Below are 14,088 nucleotides of genomic sequence, written 5' to 3'. Positions count from 1 at the left end.
AAAACCCAAACCCAGCTTCTTCTGCCACATGCATGCCCTGGTTGTGGTGGAAGATTCAGCTGTGTGCAGCTCTTGGTGGGTGTTTCTCTATGCACAGAGGACGTTCTTGTTTTCCTGAGGCTGTTCTTATGAAGCAAACATGAGGAGGTGCCTATGTGTTTCTTTTTAAAGCAACTCAAAGCCTGTGGAAGCACTTGTCGTCACTCCATAGGACATGCACTAGCACCGGCATGGCTCTCTCACTGCAGAGTACGTGTGCACCGGGCCGGGCAGGCTGGGCAGGAAGAGCTGTGTGTATACAGCGGCCCAGCATTGTTCTGCAGCTATTTGAGATCTCCCCATGAACAAAGGAAAGGGGCGAGAGTAGGACTGGAATCCAGCCCTGCTGTGACGGCAGTTGATGAAGAAAAGCCCCTTCCTCCTGCAGAACAGGCTTGAAACTGAAAGCAGGACACAATGCTCCAGCCTTGGGACCTTGTCCTCTTTCAAAGACCTTCAGTGACGCTTGGCAAAGGCGTGTGTCCCCCGCCTGCTGGGCCTGTCTGCTCTTCCCTTCATCTCCCATCCCCTTCATCTCCCTTCCCCTTGCGAGGCCAGTTGCCTGGAGCAGGAGTGGTTCTGACTGCCAGCTGGAATAGCGGGCAGGGTTGGATGGGAGCACAGGGAGGCGGTGCTAAGGTGGCATGTTCCACTGCGGGGAAGGGCCCAGGTGGAAGCAGCGCTTCATGAGGAGGCAGGAGAGGACATGGCCTTACCTGGTGGTAAGGAGGATCCTTCATGATGTGCCTGGAATGAGGTGAACTGGACAGCAGTGAAGTGAAGAAAGCCATGGCAGAGGGTTACTTGTCTGCCCTGTGTCCGGGATGTGACAGAGGCATCTGCAGGGACAAGGGGAGGCTAAGTGCAAAACTCCTGGCAGATTGTGTGTCCCTTTCTAACCTCTCAGAAGGCGAGGGGAGGAATCTGTCAGCCTACAGCATGGTAAATCTGGTATCCTGGCTTTAAAAAGCTGCTTTTTCACATGAAATAGGGATCGCAGCCTTGTAAATGACTTTGTCGCACTTCAACAAAAATAGAAATCTTTTCTTATTGTTAAGCAAACTGCAACTCCCAGTGAACCTGTTGGGAGCTCTTACGTGTCACTCACAGCTAGGAATGAGGGAGACCCTCTATAGCAGCTGCCCCTTCCTTGCTGGATGCACAGCACAGTGCTGGCCCTGCCCAGGAGCAGTCAGTGGGCAGGAGATGAAGGAAAGAAAGGAGGGAAGCTGCCCCTGTGGTAGAGAAGAGAGGCTTCAGAGAAGGAGAACGGTTGCTTCTTCTCTGAGCGAGGAGATGCGCATTGCTTTGTTATTTGTGTGGGAGGAACTATGTTAGTAGCAAGCAAATTTAGAGCTAAGGAGATAGTACCATTAATGAGGTCACCTGCTGCAAAAATTAGACAGTACTGGTGTTTCAGAGCGGATGAGTGTATGTGAGGATAGGATCCCAAAATAGAACTGAAGTTGCCAGTGTCCGTAAAAGCTCTCTGAAATTTTCCCCCTTGCTGCCAAATCTTGTAACTAAGTTCCTTACAGAACCTCCCTGCTGGGCACAAAGAACTGCCCCAGTGCTCACATCTCATGGACCCTGAGCAGCTGGGAGCCTGGTGCCTGCTGCTACACACTGGGACAGGAACTCCTGTGCTGTTTCTGTACAGCCTGCAGTTTTTTGATGTCAGCTGCCGTGCTCCTTTGCTTCTCCTGAGTCACATGAGGTCCACTTGTCCAGCATCGCCCTATGGCAGCAGTGACCCGTTGCTCACAGTGCATCAGCTCAGTGACGTAGTTGGGCAGCCAGTGCAGGGCGGGCTGATGGCCTGCTCTGTTGAGAAGAGCAAGCAATGGTTTGTTTTTAAAATGTTTTCTCATTAACCTAACTTTATACAGAATTAATTCCAAGCACTTTCTGACGGCACGCATGGTATCTGCTTGGAGGAGGACTTTCAGAAAAGAATTCATAATATGTTGTTTTTCCTACTTGGTCCCATGGGTCTCTTCTCTGTCTCTGCGTGGCTGCACATAACACATAACACCCATAGCACCTAATGTGGAGAGAATGCATTCATTGCCCAGTGAAAAGATAATGAAAAAGATCAGGTTTATATGTTCTAAATGCCTCTTTTTAAACATCTTTCTTACACTTGCATGACCATGAGAGAGACTGTTTGTATCATGTCTGGAAGTTTATTATCAGAGTCCAGATATTAATCATTTAATCTTAAAACATGAATTTAATATTTTTAACAGTTTTAATGCATTTAAGCAGTTTTAATAAGTGGAGGAACACCCTTTCTGTAACTGGCACTGTCCTCACTTAGGGCCAATTTACTTTAATGAAAATCTGAGCTTGAGCTTTGTTTGTCTTTAAAAAAGCAAACTAACCAAAACTACTCTTTTATTGGTTTCCTAGGAAAGAGTTGAGTAATGCTTCCTTCCCCGTTCCCAGCTTCCTATTAAAGCCTTTAAACAGACAGCCCATTTCATCTCTGTACTGTTAGCTGCGGCCATTGCAAATCTCAGTATTAGCGTTGACCATATCTCCTTCCCTCAGCGTTTTAGTACTTGATAAGTATTTGTTTTCACTTTATATTCAGTGTTTTTGTTCTTTTTTTTTTTAAATGGTGAATGAACCTTTGCAGCAGCCATGATTCACCTCTTCTAGAAATGTAAAGATTAAGATTTTGAGATGCTTTTCTAGGAGACCTGGTAGCACTGCAGCAGGATCCATGTCAGGGAAGTGCACTGGCCTGCACTGAGCAGGATGTCAAACCAAATAACTGTAAGGTCTCTTCTGATCTTGGCATGGATGACTCTGTACTTTCTAGGATCTTCCATAGACCCTTGCATGATGGTTGATTAAATCGCATCAGGTATTTTGTGTTGCTAGCAAACCTGACAGAACACAAAGAGTAATCTGTCTGTTCCCACCTCACTACTGCTAGAGCCTGCTTCCCTCCTGGTGTTGTAAGCAGAGATACAAACAGTGCCGTGGCAGCACTGGGATCAGATGGAAGCATAGATGGGATAATCTCAGAAGAAGACCACTTTAATTCAGTTGTTTCCATATGCTGGAAGGCATTGAAAGGTTTGTTGTTATTGCAAACAACTTTCTAATATAGGAGGTGTCCTGTTGTATTAATTGATTAACTCAGACCTTTATTACTTCCTGTGGTTCTGCAGCTGAATGGTGTTCTGTGTGTTAGAATCAGAACATTTTGTTCAGATGGAAAGTCTTAATCTAACCGAATTAATGTGAACAAGATATCCCAGCTTAGTTTTCAGCTCTTATAGGATAAAGTTAATATATGTAAAAGAAAACCACTGTGGATCTAGACTGAATAATTTTCACTTGAATTATATGAAGTTTTCACAAACTGCTGTTCAAATAGGTTGTTTATAGTGAAAAAAAAAAAAGGAGCCCATTGTCACTGTTTATGGAGCTCGGGGTTGGGGAAGAGGGAGAAATTCTTGAGTTCTATCTACATACTTGTCCTATTTATGTCAAAATTGATTTTTCATTCCAGTTGTATGCTGGTGGCAGCTAATAGTGTAATAGCAGTTATACTGTTGGACACCACAGGTACAAGAATAGCAGAACATGGTTAAAGTAGAAGATTATTTATAAGAAAAGGTACCAGTTTTGTTCAGCAGTAATATACAAAATAGTTTAGTCTGTTCAGAACACATGGGGAAACTGTTCTGTTCATTTAAGTCTGTGTTCTGAATTTCTAATCTGCGATGAAATGTGTGATGTCTTTCATATTTCAGTAATGGGCAGTTGGAGATTATCCCTCTTTTATTTCTAAGCAAAAGTTAAATTTCTTTTGGAGGTGTTTTAGATTTAAATGTTGGTTCCATCATAGCAAGAGCTGTGCTGGTCCTTTGCCATTGATGTGTCTTGTATTGTTTCATCCAAAGCCCATCAAAGGGATTTGTCCCCTCAGAAAGATGAACAAGAATGAACACAGGAAATGACATGTTTAATTTCAGCTTACCATGCTTCTTACAGGATATACTTTAGAAAGTAACCCTCTACCTGTTCTCCTTACCCACTGCATTTTAGCTTTAGAGTCCTATTAAACTTGCTCGTACCAGTAATCCCCTTGAAGTTTATAGATTTTGATGTAATGGAGTTCAGAAACAAGTTCAGCATAATCATTTCTGGCTTTCTGGTGCCCATTGAGGGAGCTATACATGTTTGCAGAGCACATAATTGTGTGCATTTGTTTCTCTTTCTAACAGCTTTGCATTGCTAACAACATGCCAGAAGAGCATCGGTACCTTCACTGTTCCTTTGCTCGTGCTAATGACTGACCTAAATGCTCTCATTAAAATCATAAAGCCTTTTGGTTGCAAATAGATTTCAGAAACCCCATTGGCATAACTCAACATTTGACCTTTTAATGGAATTACCCATTAGGGAAAGAAAGTGCATCTGTGGAAACTGCCTATGACACTATGTTTCTTTTTCAGGGTTTATGACAGGCCTCAACTAGCGTGGTCTTCCCAGCCCAAGAGTGAAAAAGATCTGGCCTACTGGAGAAGGAGAGGGCAGGACTTCAGCGTGCTGCTGGGCTACTCCCAGAAAGGAGTTACAGAAATGCAAGGTCTGGCCACGGCCCATGGGGCATCCAGGCACCCCAAGGATGCCCAGCTGAAAGTGGGGCTGAGCACAGAGTACGTCAGGAGAAGCGGCTTACCTGAGAGCTGTGAGGGGCCTGGGGACTGTCAATGGCAGAACATGAGAACAGAAAGCTGGAACCAGCCAAAAAAGGTAGGACGGCAAATGTCAGATGGTGACAGAGAGAAACTGCTCCAAGAGCTGTATTCACTGACTCTGGGAGATGATGTCCTAGGCTCCCACAACAAAGGGAAGTCGCAGTCCCTGCCAAGAGTCCTCATGCAGGAGAGCATGAGGTGTGTGGAAATGCCCTCTCTGACCAACAGCAACAACTCTCTCAGTGTAAGCAAAGCCCCCTCCTATCCCTCACACAGGCTGACTGTGGAATCAGCCAAGCACCATGAAACAGGAGGCCATTTTCTTCCCCTGGTGAAGCCCAAGTATGGGAGACCTGTAAAGCCTCCATCCTATGAACTGCAGCGACAGGGCAGGACACCTGCCGAAACTGTTGGTTTTCAGGACCACTACCAGAAGGATGAACCCATTTCCTATTTAGCCAAAGCAAGTGAGCCGAGGCAAGATGCTTGTGTTCAAGACCCTGGTTTGGAGCCCCCAGTCTACGTACCTCCTCCTTCATACAAATCCCCGCCTCACCATGCCACGAGCCCACATCCTCTCAGTGAAGTGCCTAACAATGCCACGTATGCCAGCAGTGATCAGCAGGACGCTGCGGAGCGGGCCGTTACCTGCCAACGACCAGCTGTGAACAGTGTTGAAATAGGGGCTGCACCTTGCAAAGACAACCATCTTCCTCCAGGGAAACAAAGCCATTCGAGGCGCCCCGCTGACTACCTGCGTTCTGTTCAGTATATTCCCTTTGATGATCCTCGGATACGGCATATTAAAATTGCACCACCCGAAGGTCTGCAGGACAACATTAAATACATTGAAAATGCCCATAGTCCCAGTTCTGGTACTTCGCAAGAGAAAGATCTTGAAGTACAGTACAACAGTGCCTTTCTGGATGCATCACACTTATCCGGTTCTGTCAAGGGAGAAAGAACTTCTGACAGCTCTACCCACAGCAGCAGATGGTTGGCACCGTCCATCCGAGATCAGGAAAATTGTGCCTTGCTGGACCAAAGAGACAGTTATAGCACAGCTAATCACAGCCCCTGTAGTGAAGCCAGCACAGAGTACACAAAAGGCAAACTTCTTGTGAGAAACTCACATATGGACAGCACCTGTGAGACCATTACAAAAGTGAAAAAGTTTGAACCTGGAACTGGGATGCAGAGCAAAAAGAGTTCAAAGAAAAAAATGAATGAAACTATATTTTGTTTGGTCTCTATCCCAGTTAAATCAGAATCAAATCTGCCAGATACAGATAGGAACAACAACATAACCCAGAGCCCTGATAAGAACGGGTTTGATAACAATGGGGCTTTGCAAGAACAAAGTCTCTTAAGTATGTCTTCAACTGACTTGGAGTTACAAGCTCTTACAGGAAGCATGACCAATAAAAATGAGTTACAAAAACAAGAGCTGTGGAGACCAGAAGAGTTCAAACAAATGAATGACCTCAGATTTATTCAGTCTGCAAAACACAGAGAGCTCAAATACTCTGGCTCCTGGCCAGGTGATCAGTACAAAGACCAGCAAACACAGACCAGTTTCTCTGAAGAACATAAAAACCCACAGATTTTCCATGGTACAAAGCCTGGGCAACCCAGCGGTAACAATTCACTGTCTCCAAAGCAACTAGGATGTACGGCATCCGCAGCTGGGTTGAAACAGACAGGGTCACCTTCTGACGACAGAGGCTGCAGACAGGGTGCTTACGGCATGAAGGGGCAGATGCACCTCAGCCAGTCCAGCAACAGCGCATTTTCAAGAACCGCCACCTCTGTCCCACAGGCCTCCTCACCAAAGGGCCACCAGAGCCAGCCCCTGCCTGCCCAGGAGCGGGAAGCTGGCCTTCTTCCCAGGGCTGATGTAGTTAAGGGAGAAGCAGGAGCTCCTTGCAACAGTAAAGAGCTGTTTGGGCAGTTCCTTCTAAAGCCTGTCAGTCGCCGGCCCTGGGATGCAATAAGTGAGCTAGAAAGTTTTAACAAGGAGCTGCAAGGGCAGGAAGAGAGCATGAGCAGTGAGGAAGATTTGGAAAGTGCAGGAGCTTCTCCACAGCCACATGCCCTTCCACAGAGAAGGTCACCTAGAAGTGGGCACCAAGAACCAAAACGTGGTGGGAAGCTGGAAACGGTTGTGCCAGAGGTGCCTGTTTTTAAGTCAGGGAGAGTTAAAAGTAAGTCTGAAAGTTGGAGCACAGGGACAGAGCATGGCGATGAGATGGGCTGCGTTGGCTCTCAATGCTCTTCGCAGCCAGGAGGGAGCAATGAAGAAGTCAGACCAGCAGATGAAAGTCTGATAACAGAAATGAGGATGGGGGAAGCCAAGAATAAAGCAAACAGCCAGCCAGTTCGTGCAGGACCTATCAAGAGATTCTTGTCCAGTAGCCCAAGCAGCTCCTACCACGGTAATCCTTTCAATAATCCTGTCTTACAGGAGATGAGCGAAGACCAAAATTACCTGGACTTTGTTAAACTGAGCAAAGGTGCAGCTCCGCAGAGTGATACAAAATTTGAGAGAGGCTCAGTAGCATGCTTGTCCTTAACTAAGAGGAACCAAGGGTGCTCTGAGCCGGATTTGAGGGCAGTAGGACTTGATACAGTCCCAGGACCTGGTGCTAGTAATTCTGATCACTCTTCAAATGCAAATTCAGTGGAAATCCCTGTGAATGAATCCTTGCAGGCAAGAGCTGCAAGAATTTTAGGCATAGAAATAGCAGTGGAATCTCTCCTTCCAGATGACCACGTTGAGCCCCAGCCAGGCACAAGGCCTGCAAGCGATGCCCATGACTTTGGGTCATCAGCAGAGAGTGCAGTAAGTAGCAAAGAAGGAAAAAAAGACAGTTCTTATGAAGGCAGGCGTAAGTGTGGCTGGACAGAGAGTGCTCTCTTTGTTGGAGAGAGGGACCGATCATTATACCCTGATGAATTTCAGACCACTCACCAGGAAGGCAGAACGAAAATGTTGGTGAAGGAACAAGCATTTGAACAACCTGTGAGTCCCAGCCACGGTGGAGACCAGAACTTGGTGTCTAAACCAACTGTGTGTCAGCACTCAGAAAAGAGAGTGAGGAGCACCTCAAAAGTGATAGAGACACTACAAGGCAAGCTCACGTCTCCACCAAGCCGGACTGCCATGGATCGCTTAGTGAGAATGAAAGAAGTTGACTCTGTGTCCCGGATGAGACGTCTGAGCATTAAAAGTGCAGACTCAGGAGAGGAGGTGGACGAGGAGAAGCTGTCGAAGGTACATGAGGAGAGAGGAAGCAAACTGGCAACTTCAGGGGCTGTCTCCAAGCGCGTTATCTCTCTCCGTGAAAATGGATGTTTAGGTGGAATGGACAAGAAGAAAATTGACAGAGATTTTTCCTTAGGTAAGATCCTACTTTGGAAGATCCAAGGGGGTACTGTTTTCTTATGTAACAGACACAATCACTTTGCTTATGCCCACGTAGTTCTGCTCAAATAGTAACAGGCTGTAGGTGGTACTGCCCCCATATGGATGCCACCCCCTTTACTCTTCTTATGGAAGAGGTAACACAAGTGATCCTATTTTAGGAAAACTTACTGTAAAACTAACTTGTGATACTGAAACTCATTCACAGAGACTGGAGCAGTCCCTGAGGTCTGCTGTCTGTCTAATTGTTTCGGGGAACTGCCAGCTTCAAATAGCTCAGTTCAAAGATAGTCACTCTTGTGCCAGTGTTTGGGAACACGTGGTGATTTAATCACAGCCTCTCCTCAAATCCCTGATTTTCCATCTCCAATACTTAAGTAGACCCATACTGTATCAGAGTTCAGAAAGAACTAAAAATAAAAATCTGATGTTCTTCTGTGAAGCCTCTGGGAAATGGCTCCATTAAGGGGCCTGGAAAATTCTCTCTCATGAATATTTTCCAGATCACATGTTGAGCACAACTGTTATCCCCAGGTCAAATGGAAAGTTGACTTTTTCAGTGAATGCCTTTTTTTTTTTTTCCTGGTGTTTGTGTTCCTCACCTCTCAAAAGCACATAAACTTGGATAGACCGCGTGCATCCCCGAAGTAACGTGAGCTGCTCTCTCTCCACACCAGTTTTCATATGGCATTGTACTGAGCAATTGAAAATCAGTCGTTGCCATAGATCTGCGTAAAGAGATGAATATCCCAGGCCACCTGCCTAGTTCATTAAATTAATTGGAGTGAGCCAGTGCATAGTGTGAAAGTTGTTAAATTAATATTAATCTTCTCTCTTTTTCTATCCTCTTTGTAACATCCGCCACTCTATCTTGAAACTCACACAGGTTATTCATTAAACTCCATCAATGTGAATCTATTTACAGTTTTTCGGTACAAAGGGACTGAAACTAAACTGAGCATACTTTAAAGGGAATGTATGTATTTATTTCTGAAGGTAAATGTTTATGCGAGTTCTAAGCATTGACTCTTCCAGTCTTGCAGTCTTTTCCTTTGCATCTTTTTTTATATCCCACAGCTCTGCATCTCTTCCTGCTCTGAACCGTATTTCTCTAGAGCAGGTTTTCTAAACAGGCTAATTCAGATTCCATGTATCCATCAGATCTAGTGTGCCCCACATGGATCTCATATGCTTTCCTGCCTCGGGGCTTCTGCTGGAGTGAAGAAAATAACCGTTGTGGTGACATGACTTCATGGATCCATGAAAACAGATTGCGTGTATTTTATTGGAGCCTTGTACTCAGAATTATTCTGCAGCAAATTAGGTCTAGTTTTGGTCTTCTTACTGACAATACTAAGCTTGTAGTCTGAAGTGTGTGCCCATCACAGTAGTTTCTTTTAACATCTTCCCCCATGTCTGCATCATGGCCATCCTTTCCTGCTGCACACATCCAGCACTGCAGGGTAACACACATGGTAGAAACAATCCCCTCCACTGGCTTCCTCCCATCCAAAGAGACTGACTTGCTGGCAGCCACAAGATCTTCACCTTGCCTTAGTGAGGCAGGACAGAAGATTTATGCTTATAGAAGGGCCCGATGTTTGTCAACTTCATTAACTCTCACTCCATCTTCCAGACTATCTCACAGATACCAGTGAAAGCCAAAGTGAGAACTTGTCTTGAAAAAGCACTGGTGTGTGTTCCTTTCAGGGAGTAAATATTTCTGAAGTCCATTCTATTTGGAGTGAACTAGGGTGATGTTAGTCTTATAATTGCAGACTGGGCCTCTCTTAGAGACTCAGAGGCCTTAGAAGAAACAGGCTTTCACATGTATAATGTAGCTTGGCAGATGAACAGTCATCTCAGAGTAAGAGCTGATCTTACTATGCAAATAGTGCCATTTGAAGAACATCTCCAAATGTTCCCAAATCCGCTGGCTGTTTTTTTCTTCCTTGCTGTTTGAAGACTGCTTCCGTGAGGCTACTGATCTGGCCTTGTTTCTGTAGAGAGCATTGCAAATTAGCTTAACCAAATGCTGAAGAAATGTTTGTGCATCAATGCAGGAACTCCAGTATTTGCCCTTCTAGAGTTCTGACATTGCCACGAGTCTTCTTAGCAGCCTGGATCCTTGGGATCCTTGGTTTAGATGCTGAAGTTAGCTTTTAAGGAATAATCTGGGCTGTGCAGAAGTCTTGAGGCCTTAGTTTCTCACCCCACTCCCCCAGACATTGAGCTCCTTCAACTATGGTGAGTTCTCACATTGTGAATGAGTCCAAAAACTGGGCCAGGGAGGCCTTGGGAGAACTTAGTTTCTGAAATGTTAATCTGTTTTTATTCATAGGTCAGCCTCATGCAGAGCAGTTCGAAACTGTTGTGTGTTTTTATATTGTAGATGGAGAAAACATTTGTAATTGCAACTGAAATAGTATCTTCTCATGTGTCCAATGCACTAAGCTTAGATGCAGCGCTGAGTGCTGAGTGCTGAGTGCACCAGCCCTCAAACACTATGTTCCTTAGTCAACGTGGTGTCTGTCCTTGAAGTTTGGAAATGCCAGCAGAGGCTGAATGGTGATAAGCAGTTCTGAAAACATAGGAGCTGCTGGCACAGAGTCCTTCCTTGGCTGGCCTATCAGTGTGAGCAGAGTGGAATTACAGATCCCACCCCAGCGCCCACTAGGGCCAAAGTTCTTTCTTAGCCAGTCTCTTGATATCCATGATGCTGCAGAGGGACACACATAGAAGTCAAAAAATTCCCTCTGAGGATTTTTATGCTTGTTTGAATGAAGACGTTCACTCATATCAATGTAAAACTCCTCAGGGAGAACATTTTACTCTCAAGTGTGATATTTATGGGTCCAACTATTTTCATGCTTAACTGTATAAAAGCAAGTGCTATGGGAGTATTGCCTGCGGGAGGGACTTTTAAGGTTAGCACAGATACCCAAGTTACACAGGCACAGCAGGTAGCATAGGCTACAGTGCTGGGTTGTCCAGACCCCTGTGGGGATACAGATGCATCCCAAGGTGTTTGGGGTAAGGCAGGCATGTGCAGGGCAGGCAGATCTCAGAAGGCAAAGCCCTTTCATTGCAATCCTCTTCCAGAATCACAAGGATGTGGGATGAAAGAGAAGAGGCTTGTGTCTGTTCGTTGCATGGCCAATCTCAGAAATGCAAAGTGAGGTCTATCCTGTGACCTAGCGAGGTAGGCTTAAAATAAAGAGCAACGTTAGTAAGATAGTCCAGTGCTGTTGTGAGTGGCGTTCAGACCACGAGCTGCAGTTTTGCAGGCTGACATAAGGCAGTTTGACTGCTGTGATGTGATACAGTGACGCTTTCATGAATTCATGGCACTTCATGAATCTCAAGCTGGAAAAGCACAATCAAACAAAAGGACGCTGAAAGCTGAACTGTATCGTGGAACCAGCCTTAATCACCCCCCTAGGAAGCATGCAGCATTTACCGAGTGTTCAGTGTAAGGGGGCAAATCTGGTGTCTTTCCATCTCAAAGCATCTGAACACTAGTAGCAATCACTGAGCAGTCGGTGAGCTTTCTCCTACCCACACAGGGTTTCCCAATTATATCTCCATGCATTTGATCTGAGTTGCTCCCGAGTTATACTGGTACAAATACAGAATTTGGGTCAGGAATGTATTATGTATCTTTAGGGCTGTCAGTCCAGTGTTAGTTTCCATTTTTCTTTATATAAAAATTAGGGGGAAAAATTGTCTTATTTCCATGGCTCACTGTGTGTACTGGTGTTGGAAAAGTTCCACAATACATTATTCATTGTGTTTTCTTGTCTCTTCCAGACACATATGACCCCACCAAAGTTGAAAAGGTGTGAGATGAACAGAGAAGAGAATAAAGATGCCTGCTCTACCAAGAATGTTTCACTGATTTTCATTATTATTATTATTATTTTGCTGGGTGCTTTTTGTTTGTTTTTGTTCTTTGATGCTTGGAAATTGCCTCCATTTGTGGTGTTCATGGTGTACTGATAATGCCTTTACCACTGCCACTAGGAATTAGCTGTTCATATCTGAGACTGTTGCGGAGACCGCAGAAAAATTCGACTTCTCCATTGGATCCATCTGGCTTTGTAGCATTAAGACTTAATGCCTACAGTTGGCGAAGAGTTTTTATCTGAACAGTATTTCAGTCTTCTGCTGGGATGATGAAATGTATGAAGTGAGACTTTGGAGCTTTCTCTTTGGTGTAGATGTAAACGTGGGAGATGAGTGAGATGATTTTTAAAAGAATGTGAATTTATAAGCTAAACTTCTAAGTCTTTACAGTCTAAACATTGTTTAACTTACGGGATTTTTGGCCATAAGCAGAAAGTGCTGCTGCACTAAGTGGGGGAAGGAATGCGAGACAATGGTAGCAAAGACTGATTGTGAAATTATTTCTGACTTCCAGAGTCTGAATTTACTTGGATTAAATACTTACTTGCCACCTAGAGAGAAGAAAAGCAAAAAGCCCAAAGCTTCTAAAAAATGAAGACTTTTGTAGTACGTTGTACAGAACGTGTAATTATAGTAGCTGGCAACTAGTGTTCCTGACCAATGCAAAGTATACCACTGGCTGTTTTGCACTCAGTATTACCTATTTTTGTTTTGCTGTTTAGAAATTCTTTATATGAAAGAATAGTAGCTGGTTTAAAATAGCCCATTTTAACAAAATAACTATATTTCTTGTTACAGAATACTATCTATTTTTCTACGATGTAAACAATTGCTAACAAGTGGCAAGTATAAAGAAGTATTATTATTATTATTATTATATTTTAAGAAGACTTATCCCTCTGAGTGAAGGTGACCCGAGAAGATTTCACTTGTGTATCTTAATGCACGCTCCACGTTGCCCCGTATTCAGTAGCGCTCCCTTATTTTCTGAGAAGAGCCATCTGTGTACGTCTGTATGTACAACGGGGTTAACTCTATTTTTCAGCACTCAAGCCTCAGACGGTTCTTGGAGCAGCTTTGTGAAGCACAGCTGAGAGCTGTCTGGGCTGGTGTTACTGCCATAACATTCCAGTGACTGTGCTTACCAAAAAGTGGGTTTGGATCTCTGTCCCGGTATCGCTGAGCAGCTCGGATGAAATACCTGTTTCTTTTCTTTCACTTAACCTTCCTTTTACACATCGTGGTTTTGGATTAGGCCAGTGTATTCAAAGAAATAAACCTGGGTTCAATTCTTCCCTGATGGTGCTGGGGAGGAGTTCAGATGTCTTCTTCAAGGCATTTAAATACATGTCTTTAAGTGTATGTTACCTGCACACACAAATGCATGAACTACAAAGTATATAATAAAGCCTATGCATTCTGCTCTTTGATACTGAATTAGCCTGTGTAGAATCTGTGATTTTAAAGCCTTTATGTTCATTTCTGTGTGTTGTTTTGGGGTTTGGGTTTTTTTTTGTATGTACCTGTTTGCTGACATTCCTCAGATAACTTGTTCATGTGCACCACTGGTCTATTTTACCATCTTCTTTTTTTGTTGCCGTTGTTTTGTAGCATAATTTCATTTTCCAAAATTTCATGTCTTTAAATATTTTTTTTCCTAAGAAGTCTGTAATCTGGAAAGAACAGCGGGGAGAAACACTCATCCTGTGTTTTGACAGAATACATTTCTTGTCTGTAACACATGATTCTGTTACATATGGACTATTTAAAGCTTGTTTGAAAAGAAAATGCGGTGTATAATTTATTTTATTAACTCTTGAGCGTGCCGCCTGGCAATACTTGCTGACAAAGTTTCTCTACCATTCTCACTGGATTCACCTTTCTTTTAAAACAATCGCTGTTAACTCATCTAGGATGTCTGGGAGCCATTACTTGCATTTCTTTCTCCTTCTGATGGGGAGGGGTCGATTGATTCTGCAACACATCTGTTTCATCGCT

The 14,088-nt window shown here is 44.2% G+C and overlaps 1 protein-coding gene across 3 annotated transcripts in view; it reads left to right on the top strand.

Annotated features, from left to right (window-relative positions):
* The window catches only part of JCAD (junctional cadherin 5 associated), a 53,484-nt gene extending 39,606 nt beyond the window's left edge, over positions 1 to 13,878 (top strand). For 2 of the 3 annotated variants that reach the window (XR_004306373.1, XR_004306372.1), the window contains exons 3-4: positions 4,515 to 11,386; positions 11,995 to 12,078. Coding sequence is in view for 1 of the 3 variants with exons in the window: in XM_015853198.1 (XP_015708684.1) it covers positions 4,515 to 8,161; positions 11,995 to 12,029 (3,682 nt within the window). In the remaining 2 variants the exon portion in view is untranslated. Of the gene's footprint in view, positions 1 to 4,514; positions 11,387 to 11,994 lie in introns of all 3 variants that reach the window. The other variant, XM_015853198.1, reaches the window with a different exon arrangement.
* Positions 13,879 to 14,088: the final 210 nt, after the last annotated feature.

This window comes from Coturnix japonica, chromosome 2, assembly GCF_001577835.2.
Source record: "Coturnix japonica isolate 7356 chromosome 2, Coturnix japonica 2.1, whole genome shotgun sequence".
Taxonomy (NCBI): domain Eukaryota; kingdom Metazoa; phylum Chordata; class Aves; order Galliformes; family Phasianidae; genus Coturnix; species Coturnix japonica.
The sequence above is the reverse complement of the archived record's forward strand: the minus strand, read 5'-3'. Positions and strand labels throughout refer to the sequence as shown.